At 50.8% G+C, this 18,722-nt stretch overlaps 3 protein-coding genes and 1 pseudogene across 4 annotated transcripts; 3 read left to right on the top strand and 1 right to left on the bottom strand.

Annotated features, from left to right (window-relative positions):
* The first annotated feature begins 171 nt into the window (after window positions 1–171).
* Window positions 172–5,112, top strand: smad10a (SMAD family member 10a). The gene is made up of 13 exons (XM_088986892.1): window positions 172–521; window positions 1,117–1,192; window positions 1,535–1,778; window positions 1,848–2,022; window positions 2,107–2,130; window positions 2,206–2,415; window positions 2,490–2,648; window positions 2,820–2,900; window positions 3,010–3,066; window positions 3,795–3,978; window positions 4,097–4,265; window positions 4,358–4,496; window positions 4,602–5,112. The coding sequence occupies exons 1-13, from the start codon at window positions 518–520 to the stop codon at window positions 4,811–4,813; spliced, it is 1,734 nt and encodes a 577-aa protein (XP_088843018.1). The 5' UTR covers window positions 172–517; the 3' UTR covers window positions 4,814–5,112.
* A 1,133-nt stretch (window positions 5,113–6,245) lies between these two features.
* pex11b (peroxisomal biogenesis factor 11 beta) lies at window positions 6,246–15,035 on the top strand. Its single transcript, XM_088986897.1, has 4 exons — window positions 6,246–6,550; window positions 12,883–12,998; window positions 13,158–13,359; window positions 13,427–15,035. Exons 1-4 carry the CDS (start codon window positions 6,495–6,497, stop codon window positions 13,737–13,739), a joined length of 687 nt encoding a protein of 228 aa, XP_088843023.1. The 5' UTR covers window positions 6,246–6,494; the 3' UTR covers window positions 13,740–15,035.
* Window positions 6,727–10,629, top strand: LOC148882639 (uncharacterized; annotated as a pseudogene). Its single transcript, XR_016113460.1, has 4 exons — window positions 6,727–6,740; window positions 6,944–7,747; window positions 8,276–8,336; window positions 10,605–10,629. The product of XR_016113460.1 is annotated as an uncharacterized LOC148882639 (transcript).
* Window positions 14,979–18,589, bottom strand: ilf2 (interleukin enhancer binding factor 2). The gene is made up of 15 exons (XM_088986893.1): window positions 18,449–18,589; window positions 18,002–18,061; window positions 17,237–17,279; window positions 16,995–17,099; window positions 16,841–16,918; window positions 16,559–16,661; window positions 16,416–16,481; window positions 16,212–16,328; window positions 16,052–16,130; window positions 15,904–15,991; window positions 15,771–15,832; window positions 15,586–15,700; window positions 15,431–15,521; window positions 15,187–15,352; window positions 14,979–15,108 (listed from the first exon to the last, which is right to left on the bottom strand). The coding sequence occupies exons 1-14, from the start codon at window positions 18,451–18,453 to the stop codon at window positions 15,201–15,203; spliced, it is 1,164 nt and encodes a 387-aa protein (XP_088843019.1). The 5' UTR covers window positions 18,454–18,589; the 3' UTR covers window positions 14,979–15,108; window positions 15,187–15,200.
* Between the last annotated feature and the right edge of the window lie 133 nt (window positions 18,590–18,722).

Here is an 18,722-nt window from a genome sequence, read left to right as displayed (position 1 = left end):
TTGGAGCGGACATGTGCTCCATCTTGGTTGTAATTCTCGCGCTTGCAAATGTTGTCTAGCGGGGGCCAGGGGGGGGTCTAATCTCTGCGGCGCCACTTTAAAGAAAACAGTCTGACGCGTTTGTCAAAGTGGACCAAGCGGACAGACCCCGGCTGGCGGCGTCGGGATGAAAGCCGTCCTTCGATTGGCCGAGAGCGGCTGCGCGCACGAGGACCGGCCCGCCATTGGCTGGAGCGCGACGCCCGCCCCTCCCCCCTACATTGTTATTGCGCCGTGCGCGCGCGCGAGCCCGCGACTGGCGGGCGGGATGCTAGACGACGCGGCAAGACCGAAGAGACGATAAGGCCGACAGCCGTCGACGCTCATCAGACGCTCGAGACCTTGAAACCGAGCCGGGGGCGAGTCGTGCTCGCGCCGATTCAGCGGGCCGACGAGCCGGTCGACGCCACCGGAAGCAACCTGTCGGCTAGCCCGGCGCTCTTTCCGTCCGTCCCGGTTGGTCGCCAGTCCCCGTCCGATGTGTAAGTATTCTCAGACAGCTGTCGCCGACATTTCCAGCCGGTGGTCGTAGCTCGAGCGACCGACGGCCGCCTGGTTCCCCTTCGCGCCCGCTCTCGTAGCTCTTTCCCTCCGTTTCACGCGCTTCAACTTTGCTCGGTGTAAGCGGACGTCGTGTCGAGGTCGACGCGCCTCCCGGTGATGATTGGCGCTTTCGTTCGGACCACCGCGTGTGTCCACGGGGCCGTCGAGCTCGGGGCCTGCGGGATGAGTAGCAGACACCACCGCGCATTTCACAGGCGGGCGAGGGAGTTGGGGAGGGGGGGGCTGCCACAAACCCCCGTGACCGTCTGAAGGCAAAGGAGCTCCAGACATGACACGAAAAGAAACAGGATGTGTGCCGCGTTCCCAGATGTGTTGAGACCACTAGATGTGAAACCTGCTACGCACCAAACACATCAAAGGAGACGTCACTGACAAGGTGTCATTTGCATGCCTGAAGAATGATTTCCCCCTCATCGTGCGTGTGGACCAAATTGCTGTAGATTGAGGTTGTTGTGATGGCAGTCCGGGACTGCAATTTGACTGACGCTGCCACTTCTTGGTCTTTGTCAACAGGGGCCGATTCGGAACTGGGCCATCATGATCCCTGCGAAGCTTCCGCTCACTCTTTGGCTGAGCAACTCCATCCCAGGTAAGACGGACGGGCCTCTTTGTCGGCAGAAATGGAGCAAATGCCGCCGTCCGTCCGTGTGGGAGGGTGGGTGAGCTGCTCCTCAGACAGCAGAAGGCCACGCAACCTTGAACGATTCCTCCTTCAGCTGAAGGAGGAGGAGGGCTCGGCCTTGCTGCGGCGCAAAGGGACTCGCCGGCGATCGCTGACGTTTTTGTTTGAGGGCAAAGTAGAGGCTTGGCGCTCGCCTGGCGTGTTTGGGGTCCTTCCTATCGCTGTTTGGGTTTGTCGGTGGCGGGCACGACGGCAGCTGGCGCGCGCATGACATTGAGCGCAGCGGGCTCCCTTCTGTGTGGTTGGCAGCGGCGCGGCGCCCGGCAAGGCCCCGAGTAGCAACGACGCCTGCCTCAGCATCGTCCACAGCCTCATGTGCCACCGGCAGGGCGGCGACAACGAGGGCTTCGCCAAGCGGGCCATCGAGAGCCTGGTCAAGAAGCTGAAGGAGAAGAAAGACGAGCTGGACGCCCTCATCGCCGCCATCACCACCAACGGCGTCCATCCCAGCAAGTGCGTCACCATCCAGCGGACGCTGGACGGGCGGCTCCAGGTCAGGCCCCCCCCCCCGAAAACCTCCCGCGGCGGGGCCTTCTTCGCCATTTTCCATTCTCTTCCTCAGGTGGCCGGCAGGAAGGGCTTCCCCCACGTGATTTACGCCCGCCTGTGGCGCTGGCCCGACCTGCACAAGAACGAGCTGAAGCACGTCAAGTTCTGCCAGTTTGCCTTTGACCTCAAGTACGACAACGTGTGCGTCAACCCCTACCATTACGAGAGGGTGGTCTCCCCGGGCATCGGTGGGTACAAAGTCGCCCGCCTGCCGTTGGCCGCCTGCCTGCCACTTGACCTTTTGACCTGCCCTTTTTCTGCCCATTTCGCAGTCGGCCTCAGCCTCCACAATGCAGGTACGTCCCAGCCAGGGGGGTGGGCTTCTTGTCCACCTGCGTCGTGGGCTGAGCGAGCGCGCGTTCCCCGCGCAGGGCCGCTGGGGGGTCTGATCAAAGACGAGTACATGCGCGACTGCGTCGGGACGGATCTGCCGCCGCTGTCCGAGCGCCAGGTGGGCGCGCCGGAGCTGCCTCCCGCCGCCGAGCGCTATGGCCAAGCGCTGGCTCCTCCGCTTCCGTCGCCCGAGCCGCGGGGACCCCAGACCCTCGGCCAATACTCCCACCTGCCCGTCTCGCCCAAAAGTGAGTGCCAATAGACGCCGGCTGGCGTTTCCTGAAATTGATGAGCATTCACCGTTGCGCATTCTCCTCTGCAGCGTCCAACGGCGGCTCCGGGCCGGCGCTACAGGGTGGCCGCCCTCAGACGGCGTCCCCGCCTCCAAATCATCCCGCTTCTCGACCTCCTCCTCTTCCATCCCACGGCCAAAACGGATACGACGGCGGCGAGCCTTCTCCCGGTCCAGCGGCCTTCCACGGCGAGTGTTTTGATGCCACGGGCGCGCCCTCCAGTGCCCCCCCCCCCCCCATCGCACGCATTCCATGTTAAAATTGTGCTCTTGGCCGTTGTTCCGGTGAAGTTGTTGCCATGTTTGTGACTGGCCGAGTGGTCGCTCACGTTGCCCTTTTTGTGCTATGCGGCGATGTAGCGGCCTGGACGGGCAGCGCCGCCTCCTACTCGCCCATGGGAGCCCATCAGCCGACGCCCCTTCACCAGCCAAACCCGCATTGTAAGATTTTGTCGCCCGCTTCCCCTCGGCAAAAGTCTGTTTTGTCCGTGCACATACAAAACCAAGCCGGCAAACGGCGCTCACTGATCATGTTTTGTTTTCTTTCCAGGGTCTCCGCATCATGGCTCAACTTGTTTCCCCTCTTCCGTGTCAAATCATCCAGCAGGTCAGAGACAAGGACGTTTACCGTCGTTGTTTTTAAGGGCCACAAACTCTCAAAAGGCAGCTTTTGGCCTGAGTTAAATGCTGCTCACTCACCCACAATCCAAGTAGACAAACAGGCGGCGCACACATTTCATCTCGCTATCTCTAACCATATAGATCACAGGTGTCAAAGTCAAGGCCCGCGGGCCAAATCCGGCCCGCCACATAATTTTTTTCGGCCCGCGAAAGCAAATCAAACTTGTTAAATTCCATGATGATTGCTAAAATCTGAGCCAAAATGTCATATTTTTGGATGTCAACCACAATAACAGTCATTATTCTTGACTTCAGATTTGAAAACGAGTTATTCATTAATTTGCTGTGTGCTCTACATGTAATATGTGAAGGGATTTAAACATTCTGATGGGTTTCCCAAATTCATAACGGCCCACCAGAGGAAACCATAACTACAATGTGGCCCGCGGCAAAAAATGACTTTGACACCCCTGATATCGATGAATGTCGGGAGAGACAGACAGACAGCTAAAATAGTGAGCAATCTTGTTAGCTCGCCAGTTAGCTAGCTAGCTGGATGGATGGATGGTACCTCCCCAACTCCCTTCGTAAGTCATTTGGACTCTGAGCGTCAGTCTCCGGTTGAGTGTTTTTGTGCTTTGGACTGTCTTTGGCCTTCTGTTGTTGTCGCGATGGTATTGAGCAGCTCTTTGGTCGGCGTTCTGGTTTGGTCAGGACCCGAGTTCTGGTGCTCCATCTCCTACTTTGAGATGGACATGCAGGTGGGCGAGATGTTCAAGGTGCCCTCCAGCTGCCCCGTCGTGACGGTGGACGGTTATGTGGATCCGTCGGGGGGAGACCGCTTCTGTCTGGGCCAGCTGAGTAATGTCCATCGCACCGATGCCAGCGATCGAGCGCGGTACGTTTCCCTGCTGTCCTTCGAATCTCACGGGACGAAACATGGCGAGAGGATGCGCGGCGTTTCTCGGCCTTTTTGTCGGCGGGGATTTCCTGCTCATCCCTTTGACTTCCTCCAGGTTGCACATCGGCAAGGGGGTGCAACTGGAGCGCCGCGGCGACGGACACGTGTGGATGCGCTGCCTGAGCGATCACGCCGTCTTTGTCCAGAGCTACTACCTGGACAGGGAGGCGGGTCGAGCCCCGGGCGACGCCGTGCACAAGATTTACCCCGGAGCCCACATCAAGGTCCGAAAGGAACGCCAAAAGGAGAAAGAAAAACAAACAAAAAGTCTCCTGTGAAATGTCATCGGGTCACGTTTGGTTCGCTTTGGTTTTAGGTGTTTGACCTCCGACAGTGCCACAGACAAATGCAGCAGCAGGCGGCGACCGCCCAGGCCGCCGCCGCCGCGCAAGCCGCGGCGGTGGCGGGGAATATCCCCGGGGCGGGCAGCGTAGGCGGCATCGCGCCCGCCGTGGGTGAGTCTCGCCGCGCCGGCCGAGATTGGACACCACCTGCCGGGACTTTGCGGCCGCTCGTTCCGATCCAGGCGGGAGTCCCCTCAAATCCGGCCCGTTTGGCAGGTCTGTCGGCGGCGGCGGGCATCGGCGTGGATGACCTGCGGCGGCTCTGCATCCTGCGTCTCAGCTTCGTCAAGGGCTGGGGGCCCGACTACCCCCGGCAGAGCATCAAGCACACGCCATGCTGGGTGGAGGTCCACCTCCACCGCGCCCTGCAGCTCCTGGATGAGGTGCTGCACACCATGCCCTTGGCCGATTCGGGGCCTGCCCACTGACTCAGCCCAAACGCGCCGGCGCTCGGGATCGCTACTTTGTCGCCGACAAAGGGATTCTCAAACGGTCAAGCCTGCGGGACCAATCACAGAACTGTCAGAAACTTCTCTTCTCACCTCGTACCACGGCAGGCGTGGCGGAGATTACGAGGGGGTGCGCAAAAAGCCCAAAATGCCTCTCAAGTGCACCGCCGCGCACTCGGGGTGTCGGTCACCATGTTTGGATCGATTCTTTTGTGGAATTGTTGCCAACCGACATAAATGCGGCCGCCCGATGCGTCGGAAATCGCCCCCCCCCCCCCCCCCCGTCCATCCCCCACGTGCGCTGTTGAGTGGTCAGATCTTCAGAGCCAAAGACTAAAAAGCCAAAAAGGTTGAGCTTTAAAGTGCACCACCACATTTAACCAAATGTTTGGTGTGACTCACAAAAGTTGCAATACCTCATGGCGATGCTTGTATCCTCCCCCCCCTCCACCAAAAGCGCCGGAGGAAAGAGTCCAAAGGCAACGGATCAAAAACGCTTGGCGAGCGAGTGCCGTCCGTCACCCGAGCGACAAACCCTGGTCCGGTCTTACCAAAAATGTGTTGAGCACACCGGTCGTGCCTTCCGAGCTCCACTCTGGCTTTTGCCGAGTGGTCCCTTCAAGGTTGTTTGAGGTGCGCGGGGAAGCTCCCCCTTGGCTCAAACACCACGCGAGGCGGCGGCTCTTGACAGAGGACCAGTTTGCAATCTGAGTAGATATGGCTTGGAGGTCACTTCCTGGTCAACAAAACCAAAACACGTATTATCCAACAGTGCCCCCCCCCCCCCTTCTTAGGACATGTTTGAAGCTCATTTTCACCCCCAAATGAATAGGGTTTGTGTATTTAGTTGTATTTATTTCCTTTTTTTTTTTAAAGAAAATTCCAGTACTTTAGAGGATCCCATAAAGCACCAAAGCCCCCTAAAAACGTGAAGCACTAATGCTGACATGGAATCAATAAAGAATGACAATTCTTCATCAACTCAGTGGCCATTGGCTGCCCCCTCCCCCTTCTGTCTTTGCTCAGATCGTCATGTAGCCCTGTTTGTTATTCGTCGTTCTTCTCAGAGGACAAAGAATATCCGATTGACTACTGTTGTGGATGTTGTCTTTGTGGGGTTTGAGTGGATTTGTGAAGTCTGTGGTCACAAGTCCAAGTGGAAAAAAAGAGAAATAAATTGGACGTCGACTCGTCCTTGCCAATGAAGAGACGCTTGCGGTTGTCTTGCTTCGGGAAGCAGAAAGGCCAGAAAGAACCGCGAAAGCCTCAAGAAGGAAGGGGCCGCACGCAATTGCCATCCATCATTCAAGCAGCCATCTTGGACTTTGGCCATTGCTTGACTTCCGGGCGACTACCACCCGTTGCCGCCAGGGGGCACTCGCGTGCTTCTGGATGCTCCCAACAGTCCCAAGACGTCAACAAGAAGTGGGACGGATCCGGAAAAAGATGTCGAATTGAGCATTGGTGGGCGGCACGTCGGTGCTTGCTGCTGTGAATTTCGTTGACTTTGAAAGTCGTTTGACATTTGACCGCTCTTAAAGCGCCAATGCAACCATTTCAACGATAGCGGACCTCCGCCGTCGCGTAAAACGGCGACCAAAGGCTGACGCTCGTCTGCCCGAACTGACTCGCGACGGAGAAGCTCTTTACCCACGACACGATGGATTCGTGGGTTCGGTTCAATTCGCAGAGCCAGGGCAAGGAGAGGATCATCCGGTAAGGTTCCGCCCCGGTGCGTTCGCTACGCAATTGTGCTAATTTTAGACGTTCCGAAGACGGCCGGTCGGCAACTTTGCACTTGGATTGAAAGTGTCCAAGAATTCAAGTCGCCGTGGCGGTGCGCGCTTGGGACGAGTTGACGACCAACACCGGGGCGGAGGGTTTTTCGTTCCATGACTCCGCCGCCGTCTTGAAACTGTTTGAAAAACCACTTTTTGAGTCCCGCGTGGCCAATGTTACGGAGCCCCTAAGGGGACAGCGAAGAAAAAAAACCAACTTTGTGAGATCTCGCAATACTTTGCCATATCGCAATACAATCTTAAAAAAAAAAAATACGCGTTCATGTACTTCCGGTTCATCGTCAGTGAACCGAAAACAACAAACACGGAGCCTTTTCACCCGTTCATTCGTTCGTTTAATCCAGTTTTACTTTAATAGTGGCTTGAAATACAAATATATGAAATCCGTTCATGAGATTAAACACTGTTTCCTAATAAGTGAAACACATTTGAAGCGAGTGGTGAACAAAAGTGGACTATTTCGTCGAAAAACGTTCGATGACTTGGGCGTCTTGGTTGACTTTATTCACAACCAGTTGCAGCATTCCGGACAACTACGGTTACAGGTGGATGTACAGTAAGTGCAGAGAACATGGGCTTCCTGTCAGGAAAGAGGATGCTCGTCTCGTCCTGAAAGGCTTGGATCCGAGAGTGTCAAGACGTCTGAGACGACGAAAATACTTCTCGAAAGGGCCGAATTTTATTTGTCATATGGATTCATATGACAAACTGAAACAGTTTGGAATTTGCGTCAATGGGGCTATTGATGGCTTTTCAAGGAAAATGACGTGGCTCAATGCCTACACAACAATAGTGACCCGAAGTTAATTGGGGGTTACTACATTGAAGTTGTGCACCGTTTGGGAGGTTGTCCTCGAATCGTTCGAGCTGATTTGTGGACTGAAAATGGTCATGTTAAAGGCTTCCAGTGTTTCCTGGTGCCCATACCGCCAGGCAGCACCCCTGACACTTACTTGGATGGAGCCAGCACCGACAATCAAAGAATTGAATATTGGTGGGGGTTTCCATGGAATTCTGGTTATCCCTCTTCAAAGACCTCAGAGACAATGGCTTATTTGATGGTGGATTTCTGGACAAAAGCATCCTGCAATTTTGTTGCATTGGACTTATTCAGGTGAGTTCATACATTCTGTAGCTCCATTTATGAAATATGTATTTTTGTATTTGAGAGTGTGTTGATGGTACACAAAAGAAGGTAAAAAAATCGGATAGTGGAAAGAAGATAGTGGTCTGTGTGTGGGGGGACATAGGGTGAAGGTGAAATGATCAAGGTAAACAAAGATGAAGGAAAAGTGGGGATGGGCAGAGTGGTAAACACGAGAGTGACGAGTGTAAGGCGGAAAGGAGGGAGCAGGAAGAGAGCGAAAAGCAGTCTCATTCTATAATTTCTTGCTCGAAGGGGCTGCTATGACTGTGCAACTCTTCCTAAATCTGTCTGTATATGCGCACCAAATCCAGCAGATATTTAAACAGCTTCTTCCCTCAAGCCATTAACTCTCTAAAAAGTAATCCAAATAGAACTGTATAGTGCCTCCATTTTTGATGAGTCTCGTGCAGCGTGTTCTACGGGAGACAAATTTCTTTTGTGTTCTACATACTTGGCAAAAAATGATGATTCTGATTCTGATATTATTCTCAACAGGATGATTTGGATGATACTGCCCGAGTTTGGAACAGCCATCTCATCAGGCCCACAATATGATGTTTTTATTCAAATGCAAAACACCAATAAAAATGACTTGGTGTCCAAAATCTGCAAAAAATTGAGCTGCGAATTGGGCATTTTCAGAAAGTACCGCCCCCAGTTTGTGACGGCACGCCAAGACGTCTTGCATTGCTGAAAAATCAAAACAATGGCTTCAGATTGGGAGAATATGCTTTCATGTTACACATCCAGTTATGAATATGATTCAAATAGTTCTGAAGAGGAAAATATACAAATTTGCAATCGATTAAATAATTTTTTCCGTGTCATTTTGAGGCAAACAGGCGCGGGGGGGGGGGGGGGGGGGGGGGGGATGTCGCACGGAATGAATCAGCCCGTTTCCACAGGCTGATAAATTCCTTCCATGAGGCTTGGACGCCCTCTTCTGGCGGCTTTTGGGTGCAACGTCAAGGTTTTCAGACAAACTACAGCAAAATACATTGACATGATGGACTGCTTCTTCTTCTTTTCCTTTCGGCTTTTCCCTTCAAGGGGTCGCCACAGCGAATCAGTAACCTCCATCTTCAGAGGTATGATACGCATGGTTGTTTTGGCCCAGCTTTTACGTCGGATGCCCTTCCTGACACAACCCTCTGCTACAATGTCTTTTTGTCGGTGGGGGGCGGGGGGGTCCTTTAGTGACGTCACGTCAGGCATCGTCATCAACTCAAAAACAAGACTTCCTGAATATTTAGCGCCAGTCTTAAAACGTAAAATATAGCTACAGTAAAGTCTCGTTATATCGATATCGGTTATATAGATAGTACCGCTTATTACGATACTATTTTCATTTCCCTTGCACATTTCTAGTCTTTTTATGTATAATTAGTACCGTTTAGTACGATACCCGGTTATTACGATAATCCGGTTATTACGGTGCTCCTTTTCATCCCCCGCCGGCCATTTTTGTTGTTTATATCGATATATCCGTCGCGCCATTGGTCAACTTGGTCACGTGTCTTGTTACGTGATCAAAGAACATAAATGTCTTCAGTGGTCGGCCCAACGCTAATGGCCAGCTCCGTTTCTTATATGGCGCTTGGCTGCCCTCTTTTGGCGGCGTTTGTTTAATGCAGTTCGGCGCAGGATCGGATATATCGATAGTGTTATATCGATATTTTTTCGGACTCCCTTGAATATCGATATAAGCGGACTTTACTGTATATGCGGTGGAATCTTTGTTACGCTCAGTAGAAGTAATTTGAAGACATTTTACAAATTATGGACCAAGTTGTCCGGAGACGTCGGTTGTCCTTTGTTCATCTGATGCCAGCAAAAGAGCCGTTCTTTTATCACTTCACTTTAAATGGATAATTGGGATACATTTGAGGACTAATAATACATAGCCATCACAATTTAAATCATTTTTTTTGTCTGCTGTTTTTCTTACTTAAAGCATATTTGATCAATATAAAATGTTCGTTTGTCAAATCATTCTTGGTGTCAATAAATATACTGTCTTGGTTGCTGATTTTAACCACAAATACTTAACCAATGTGGATCCAGAATAGTATTCCTGCATCCCAGTACACAATCACCTGCTTGTAAATGATAACATAATTGTCACGCTTCAATTTCGTCAGCAGGTGGTGTCTTGTGTTTAAAAAAACCTGATTTTTTTGGGAACAAATTTTATTAACATTGACAAATTCGTATGAACAGCAATCACAAACATATACATGGAATACAATATCAAGTAGAAAAATAACTGCTTTGTTTGAACCGTGCAAATATTTGCATTATTACATGACCTATCAACTTCAAACCTTTGCGTCAAACTGAAAATTGCACCATACCCGAAACCATTAGGACACAAGTGTCAAAGTCAAGGCCCGTGGGCCAAATCCGGCCCGCCACATCATTTTTTTCGGCCCGCGAAAGCAAATCTAACTTGTTAAATTCCATGATGATTGCTAAAATCTGAGCCAAAATTTCATATTTTTAGATGTCAACCACAATAAAAGTCATTATTCTTGACTTCAGATTTGAAAACGAGTTATTCATTAATTTGCTGTGTTCTCTATATGTAATATTTGAAGGGATTTAAACATTCTAATGGGTTCCCCAAATTCATAACGGCCCTCGAGAGGAAACCATAACTACAATGTGGCCCGCGGTAAAAAATGACTTTGACACCCCTGCATTAGGAGAATAAGTGATATAGAAAATGAAATAAATGGATAATAACCATGAAATCAATTGCAGACACAAATGGAAAATACAACTGTAGAGGTAATTTGATAAATCTGTAATTTGCTTTTTTCAGAGAGTCTGCCAATTGTTTCATCTAAAGCAATGTGGTTTCTTTTGAAATCACAGACCTCAAACGTAAAGTCTTCAACAGGTCCTTTGGTTGAGCTTCCATCTGGGAAAAATAGCCCTTTTCCCAGCTCCAAAGTCTGGGCGAAAGTTGCTGTTTTTTCCAGGATGGCATGCCTTGTTCCTCCACCTTTGCTTGTCCTCACTTGATGGTAATCGTTGCCATAAAAATGGAGCCACCAAATTTCTATCTTCCTTTGAATCTTTTCTGCAGAAACATTTTTATGTCTTCGCAAAGTATTGTGAGATCTCGCTAAGTTGGTTTTTTTCTTCTTCGATGTCCCCTTAGGGCACAGGTGTCAAAGTCAAGGCCCGCGGGCCAAATCCGGCCCGCCACATCATTTTTTTCGGCCCGCGAAAGCAAATCAAACTTGTTAAATTCCATGATGATTGCTAAAATCTGAGCCAAAATGTCATATTTTTTTTATGTCAACCACAATAAAAGTCATTATTCTTGACTTCAGATTTGATTCATTAATTTGCTGTGTGCTCTATATGCAATATTTGAAGGGATTTAAACATTCTAATGGGTTCCCCAAATTCATAACGGCCCTCGAGAGGAAACCATATCTACAATGTGGCCCGCGGCAAAAAATGACTTTGACACCCCTGCCTTAGGGGCTCCGTACAATGTCACCTGAACATGGACAGAAATCGCACTGCTTCACTAAGGCGTGAATTAAAAATAAGCAGCTCCGAGAATGAATTGTTTAAACAAAAGCAAAACGCGACACAAATGCTCTTGATGTACAGTGATAGATAATTGGTTCCCAGACAGAGTGTGTAAGGTGTAAAGTGTCTATCCCAAAAATTAATTTCCCATAGGAAACCATTAAAATGAGAATGATCCGTTCCCAGGTCCCCATGAAACATAATTTTCCACATTTCTAATTTTCTAGGCCTTAAAACTACACAAAATATACCTTATTATATATATATAATAAATGTGCCATGGTATAATAATTAAAGAAATAAACTGTACTGTATAATAGTCATTTTTTTTGCCTTTGTGATGGTCGTTGATGGCTTGATGGAATGGAGTGGCCGGTTTCATCAGCATTAAACACTTGATGAGGAACGTAGCCTTTTTCCACCATCTTGAGGAATGATCCCTTGTAGGTGCTTTCGCTGTGATAATTTTATCTAGTTCCTCATCAATTGTGTTCTGTTTAGCTGGGTTGAGAGCTTTTTGCATCAAGCGCACAGATGGCTTGTGCGGGTTGTTTGTGGAGCCTGATTGATGGGATATTTTAACCTTGCAGTCTACACTCTGCCTTATCAAAGTTGAAACTCTCTCACTGTTGTCTGCCTGTCTCTAATGTTTAAACCACACCCCACACTGCTGCGTTCTTGACCAATCACATGGCTTTAACCAACGACTGTGGGAGGGAAATAGAGGACAAAAATAGTCGGTTGCCATTTTGTTGTTAGAACGGGTTCGTTCGCGAGCGACACATCACTCATTGAGGCAGCTCCGTGTATGAAAAAAAGTTTGTATGCCAAGGTAAAATTTTCATAAATTTAACGTTCGTAAACCGAAAAGTTCGTAAGCTAAGGGGTTCGTAAAGCGAGGTTCAGTGAGACCTCAACTTACGAACTTAATTGGTTCCCAGACAGAGTGTGTAAGGCGAAAAGTGTGTATCTCAAAAATGAATTTCCCATAGGAAACCATTAAAATGGGAATAATCCGTTCCCGGGTTTCCATAAAATATACTTTTCAACTAAATAAGCCTTAAAACTACACACAACATACCTTACTCGATGTATAATAAATGTGCTATTGTATTGTAATGAAAGAAATACACTGCATTGTATCATAAAGTCACTTTATTTACATTTGTGATGGTCATTGATGGCTTGATGGAATGGCGTTGGAGGTCGAAGGTCAAAGGGAATTGCTGTTTGGAAAGAGAGGCGCATTACATGAGGACTGTAATTAAAGAAATAAACTGTGCTGTAAAATCAAGTTTTATTTACCTTTTTGTTGGTCGTTGATGGCTTATGGAAGGAGAGTCACCTTCCATATGGACTGTTGGTAACTTAACCTCTGGTGCTGTTCGGTCGTGTGCTTCCGCCGAAGATCACTCCGCCAGCCGTGGTGGGTGTGTATTATGACAATAGTGCTTATTATAAGGTTTATTTTTCATAAATTTGACGTTTGTAAGATGAAAAGTTTGTAAGTTGAGGTCTCACTGTATCACTGTATTTCTTCTGTGTTTTTCCAGGGCTGCTCAATATGCCTGCACCCTGCTGGGCTACACGTTGCACAAAGGCGGAGCGGGAGCGCAACTTTGCAGAACCATTAGCCAGTTGGAAACACACATGAGCCTGGCAAGAAAGTGTAAGCAAAACATGGCGGAAGCCCCAGAGCAAAATAAAAAAACGGGAAAAAAGCACTTGAACCTCAAACCCGCCGCAGTGTCACTGGGTTTGAGTTTCAAGCGCAGCTTCACGGGAAGGCGAACGGTTGACGGTGAACGGCCATTTGCTTGCGTCCCAGTGCTTCGCCTGGGGAACTCAGTGGAGGCGTTGGAGGCGGCAAAGAGGGCCGTCCATCTCTCCGACGGCGTCCTGAGGCTCTGCCTGACCGTGGCCCACCTCAATCGGGCCATGTACTTTGCCTGCGACAACGTCTTGTGGGCGGCCAAGACGGGCCTCCTGCCCAAAGTGGACCAAGGCAAATGGAGCCGCAGATCTTTCAAGTGAGTCGGCCCGCCCGCCGCCGCGTCCGGACCGGGCCATTCCACCGAGTGGCCCGTTGTTTTGTAGGTACTACCTGTTCGCGCTGATCCTCAACCTGACGCGAGACGTGTACGAGTTGAATCTGCTGATGGCGCGCGAAGCGCGGCGCCGAGCGGTCGAACGTCCCGCCTCTTCGCGGCTGTCTCTGTCGGCGGCGCTGCTGCGCGACAACCCGCCGCTGCTGCTGGACCTGCTGAAGAACGCGTGCGACCTGGTCATCCCGCTGGACCGGCTGGCCATTTGTCCGACGGGGGCGGGCTTTGTGGGCGCCTGCGGCCTGGCTTCCTCTTTGCTGGCCATCCTCGCCATCGTCCACCCTTGGCTGAAACTCAAGCCGTGAGACCGTCGGGATGGACGTCTGCTTTTGGAGGCCGTTTGGAGGAACCGAGCCGACCTTGCAATTTTGCCGCTTTTTTGAACGACTTTGCTGACGCTCCCCTCGTGATTTAGGGGCCCCCCTGAATTCACCCAGGTACTTTGTTGGCCTCGGTTTGCGCGCCGCCTTCGTTCCTACAGCGTGATTCAGTGATGGGGCACATGTTTTGTTTGTCTACCCCTCACCCGACGCAGATTTGAAAATGAGATTGACGGGAAAGCGACTTTTCAGGATGACGTCACGCATCATCCGAGCGAGGCGCGTTTACAACCGTTGAATATGAGTTGGAACTGCGTCGCCATCTTAGAGGACAACCAACACCTGCGGACAAGTTGTGTCCATAATTAGTAATATGACTTCTACTGAACGCATTTTACAAAGATTCCACCGCATATAACTATTATTTTACGTTTTAAGACTCAGACTGAATATTCAGGAAGTCTTGTTTTCGAGTTGATGACGATCCCCTACCTGACGTCACGGAGGAAACGCCCGTGACCGAGAAAGCGACACACAATGCATTTTGGGTACTTCGTTTGGTCTAAAAACATCGTGTTGATGGCGAAATTAGAAGGAAAACTACATAACGTGATGGTGAGTCGTTGTGTGTTGCAGCCAATTGCGTTAACACGCATGAAGAATGTGTACGTTTACACAAATTTCGAGCAGACAAATCAGCCATTTCCAACGGAGCTTGTGCGCCATCTTGTGCATTTTCTGGGTGCTACATTGGAGTCCAGGTGGCTCGAATTGATACGGAAGGACTTCTTTAATCAATTGCAAACATTTATGATTTCCTCTTCAGAACTATTTGAATCATATTCATAACTGGATGAGTAACAAGAAAGCATCTTCTCCAAATCTGAACTCTCTGAAGCCATTGTTTTGATTCTGGAGCAAGGCAGTTTGTGAAGGAGTATCCTGGCGTGACGTCACGAACAAGGGGGCGGGACTTTCTGAATCTGCCCAGTTCCAAGCTCATTTTGTGGCACTTTTGGGACACTAACTCGTTTTTATTGGTGTTTTGCATTTGACTAAAAATATCAGCCTGCGTGTTTTGGGTATTTTAGATGCTCTGAAACGTTTTTTTTTATGTCAGTTAGGAAACAAAAAAATGGTGTCGGTTGTCCTTTAAATGGCTTCATGCCACGTAGACAACTGCGACGGGAACGTTTTGCTACGTCATCATGACAAAAGTCGAGAGACAATGGAAAAAAAAGAGTGTAATTGAGAATAAAGGCTTCCAATGGCAAAGCAAAAGCCTCCCCACCCCCAAAGGTGAACGTGGACTGACGACGACGCTTCCGTCTGGCAAGCAGAGCTGAGCGGCTTCCTGTAGGGAAGAAGCGCATGGAAAGGTCACAAATCAAGATAACCAGCGTGCGATTGAAAAAGGTGAGCGCCGACGGACCGAGGGACGTGTGGTCAATTCTGCGTTTCCATGCTGTCGTCCTCCGCGGCCCCTCCTGCCTCCCCAAGCGTTTCCTCTTCCTCCTTCTTCTCCAGGGGCTTCTCGTAGGCCTTCTCCGAAGGCGTAACGATCACACCGTCCCAAACGGACATCTGCGTGGCCACATCTAGCGCAAAGAGCACTCGTGTCAACAAGGCTTACACGCTCGGTGGCGGCGGCGGCGTGTTGGGACGGGTTCCCTTACAGCTGGCATCCCCCTCCAGGCCCAGGATCTTCCTGAAGCCGCCATGCGACAGGACCCTCACCAGCGTCTGGGCGGTGAAGCATACGGCGTCCTGCGCAAAAGCCGGCGGCGAGGCGTCACGAGTGGGCGGCGAGGCGTCACGAGGGGGCACCCACCTGCTGCTCCAGAGTCATGACCGTGTGCACGCGGAAGTTTCCGCTCTCGCAGGGGTCCGTGATGCCCACTGAGCCGGGCAGGAAGAGACCGGCGGCCAGCATCTGCAGGCAGCGCCTTCCGGACAAGCAAACCAAAGCCTCAAAAACCACGTCGCAGACGCCGCCGAGCGCGTCAACCGACTGACCTGTAGGCCACGTTGAGGGACAGCGGCTGCCTGGACGGGTTGTTCATCACCGCCGAGTGACCCTGCAGCATCAGAGGTCAGGAGGGACCCGCCAAAATGGCCAACCCGCCAAACGGCTTCTTTGACAACTTACCAGCAAGTCCAAAATCCAAGGCGTGAGCGGCTCCAAGCCGGCGAAGCGCACCCTGAGGTCCTTCAGCAGGCGGATCAGCACTTTCACCCTGGACATCGGGACATGACGTCACGCCACAAACAAAGACCCCCCCCTCCGATTCACCTACGTGGACTGAGACGCGTTTTCCTCAAACCAGCGGGCGTGACGGATGGCGGCCAGAGCACTCTGCAGCACCTTGATGTCCACTACACAAAAGACACGACAGAGGTTAAGGGGGGGGGCTCAAGAGCCGGGGTTTTTTTTTTTTGAGTCCATGCGGCTCGTACGGTGTAGCTCGGCGTCCAGCTTGCGCAGGTTGGGGGGAACGGTGGTGATGAGGATCTTGACGGTGGCGTCCGCCGAGCTAATCTCAAAGCCCGTCTCGTTGGTCAGCATGGACAGAACTGGGAGAGATGCACGCGCGCCACACTCACAGGTTGCCTTCCTTTCGCCCGCCATTGGACGCGATCAACGGCTCTAAAGAGTGCTACCTTCGCTCGGGTCCTGCGTCCGAAGCGTGTCCACCACCTTGTTGCCCAGGGCTGCCACGGCCTCCACTAAAATACAAAAGCGCCCAACCGCCGTCGGACCCGTAAGGAGGCTACGCCTATTTTCGGTTTGACGGTAAACTCACGTGTGGGAAGAATCTTGAGGATCACCACCAGGTCGGCGACGTTGTGGCCCGTTGTCATGGTCCCCTTCTTGTAAGAGCCCACCTGACGCACCTCCTCAATTTGCTGCCCACAACCCCCACCACAAAAAACAACTTTTTTTTTTAATCTGTGCCATTTTGATTCTGCGGAAAGTCAATCAATGGCCAACTTGAATGAATCGGCAGCTTGCCGTTTCTGGCAAATGTTGAAATGTCAGCTCCTTTCGCCAGCGCCGCTGAACTGGAAGACGCAGTCCGACTCACCACTTCAAAGTTCCCGGGGGCCACGATCAGGTTATCGATGACGTTGTTGATCTTGGTGACCAGGGACAAGATGGACGACTGTCGACGGACAAGCAGAACAAGGCGATGAGCGTGGCGCTCGGGCCAAGGTGCGGAAGCCGTCCGTTTCCCAAACCTGCTCGGTGGATGTCGGGCTTAGGTCTTGATTTCTCTTCAGCAAACACTCGCTGAAGGCGCTCTCGTCGGGCGCCGGCTTCACCCTAGGGAAGGCCATCTCGCACTGAGGACGACAAGCGTTTGTCTGCTCACGTCAACCGTGCGCAGCCCGATGCACCGAATGCATCAGAAGCGCACGCTGAACGTTGAGGAGGCATGAGGCAAGCAACCCCCAAAATCAACTCCTCTGTTTTTACTCACCACATAGAAATCAAAGGGGATGTGTGGAACAAATAGGCGGTGCCTAAACAGGAAAGAAGAGTCCACAGGCATTTCTTATTGGCAAGGAAAACAACAAGAGGCCGGCGGATCCGTCACGTTTGGAGCACCCAATTGTTGCAATTGTTAGTGTGTAGTCTCGTGTGTTTGCAATCACAACTTCAGCCACTCAAACATCTTTATGTGCTTTTCGCAGGTCAACTCCATTGACGCTGCTCACCCATCAAAGGATGGAAATGTGTTTTATTCAAAATGTGATTGGCTGAAATCTCATTGAAATTCTCACGTCCCTGGCCGGGCGAGCACATTCCATTGGCTAAGCAGGACTCGCAGGCTGAAATCTGATTGGATTTGTGTCTTTTTGAAAATCATCAAATAATCTTCCAATGCTTGTCAAGCAAACGCTGGAAAGATTTTGGCAGGCATTCTGTGTCAAAGTCCAGTCCTGGAGGACCCTGCATTGGTTTTCCATCTCTTCCTGCCGCAACAGACCTGATCCAAACGATCAGCTAGCTCATCGGCGAGCTCCAGAAGGAGCCCTAAGTGATGCGTTGCAGCCGCAAGACGTGAAAAACAGCCTGGACGCCGGCGCTCCAGGACGCACTTTGACTGACCCAAGTGAGCTTTTGGCCATCGGTCAACAATTCCTCGTCACGCCAAATGACAATTCAGGTTGCAAACGCTTTCGAAGGTGTTTGGATCGGCAAAAGAAAGGTGGCGAAGAAGACGTCGCGACCGTGATCTCACCCCTGGATCAGTCCTCCGCGGGACCCAAAGCGGCCTCCTCGACCCCTGCCGCGGTCCCCTCTGCGCACAAAGACACAAACGCGTCGGTAAACGATTGCCGATGCTAAAATGGACCGAACGGGATTGCTTAATCGCTCCATTCATTCATTTTTTTCCCCATTCATACAAGTGCTAACGCATTGAGGCATTCTTCATTGACCACGAACGGGATTCAGTGAGGAAACCGATCCGTCGAGACGAGCAGAGTTCACGTATAGAACGCGTTTGAACAACCACAGCGATAAAGATGATCACGATCCCTTATGAGCATCGTTGGCTCGTTTTAGGCTAGGCTAACAGCCACTACAATGAAGCCCAGCAGCACAACACATTAAAGGGGAAAAAAATAACACGACCGCTGTATATCCACACGAGACGATAAAGTGGCAAAGGAATTCGATTATTTACCTCATTGCGTACGACGTTTTGGAAATAAAATGGAAAAAAAATATGCAGAAATTTGGATTCACGTCTCGGCTCTCTAAAGGATTGGTTGGCTCGTGGCTACAAGCCCTTTGATTGTTCTGTATTTTACTGATGTCGGAAAGAGACGAGGAAGCAAGTCTGCCACCGCCTGGTGTGGGGTGGTACACGTACCAAAGTCACGTTCGTTCGTTCTCAGCGTGGACTAATGAAAGAACAGCATCATTCGAATGCGGTTATGTCAACGTTATGCCCTCTG

The sequence above is a fragment of the Hippocampus bargibanti genome, linkage group LG20, assembly GCF_051943395.1.
Source record: "Hippocampus bargibanti isolate YZ-2025 linkage group LG20, ASM5194339v1, whole genome shotgun sequence".
NCBI classification, from domain to species: Eukaryota; Metazoa; Chordata; class Actinopteri; order Syngnathiformes; family Syngnathidae; genus Hippocampus; species Hippocampus bargibanti.
Note: the sequence above shows the minus strand (reverse complement) of the source record. Positions and strands in the feature narration are given on the sequence as shown.

Excerpts from the sequence above, each read along its gene's own strand:
- pex11b (XM_088986897.1), top strand. The coding sequence starts at position 6,495 with ATGGATTCGTGGGTTCGGTTCAATTCGCAGAGCCAGGGCAAGGAGAGG. Across the intron at positions 6,551-12,882 it reads GGCAAGGAGAGGATCATCCG|GGCTGCTCAATATGCCTGCA; the intron begins GTAAGGTTCCGC and ends GTGTTTTTCCAG. Across the intron at positions 12,999-13,157 it reads CATGAGCCTGGCAAGAAAGT|TGCTTCGCCTGGGGAACTCA; the intron begins GTAAGCAAAACA and ends CTTGCGTCCCAG.
- smad10a (XM_088986892.1), top strand. Across the intron at positions 2,416-2,489 it reads CCTGCCCGTCTCGCCCAAAA|CGTCCAACGGCGGCTCCGGG; the intron begins GTGAGTGCCAAT and ends TCTCCTCTGCAG. Across the intron at positions 3,067-3,794 it reads CGTGTCAAATCATCCAGCAG|GACCCGAGTTCTGGTGCTCC; the intron begins GTCAGAGACAAG and ends TGGTTTGGTCAG.
- ilf2 (XM_088986893.1), bottom strand. Across the intron at positions 16,131-16,211 it reads GCTGGACGCCGAGCTACACC|TGGACATCAAGGTGCTGCAG; the intron begins GTACGAGCCGCA and ends TCTTTTGTGTAG. Across the intron at positions 15,833-15,903 it reads CTTGGATTTTGGACTTGCTG|GGTCACTCGGCGGTGATGAA; the intron begins GTAAGTTGTCAA and ends CTGATGCTGCAG.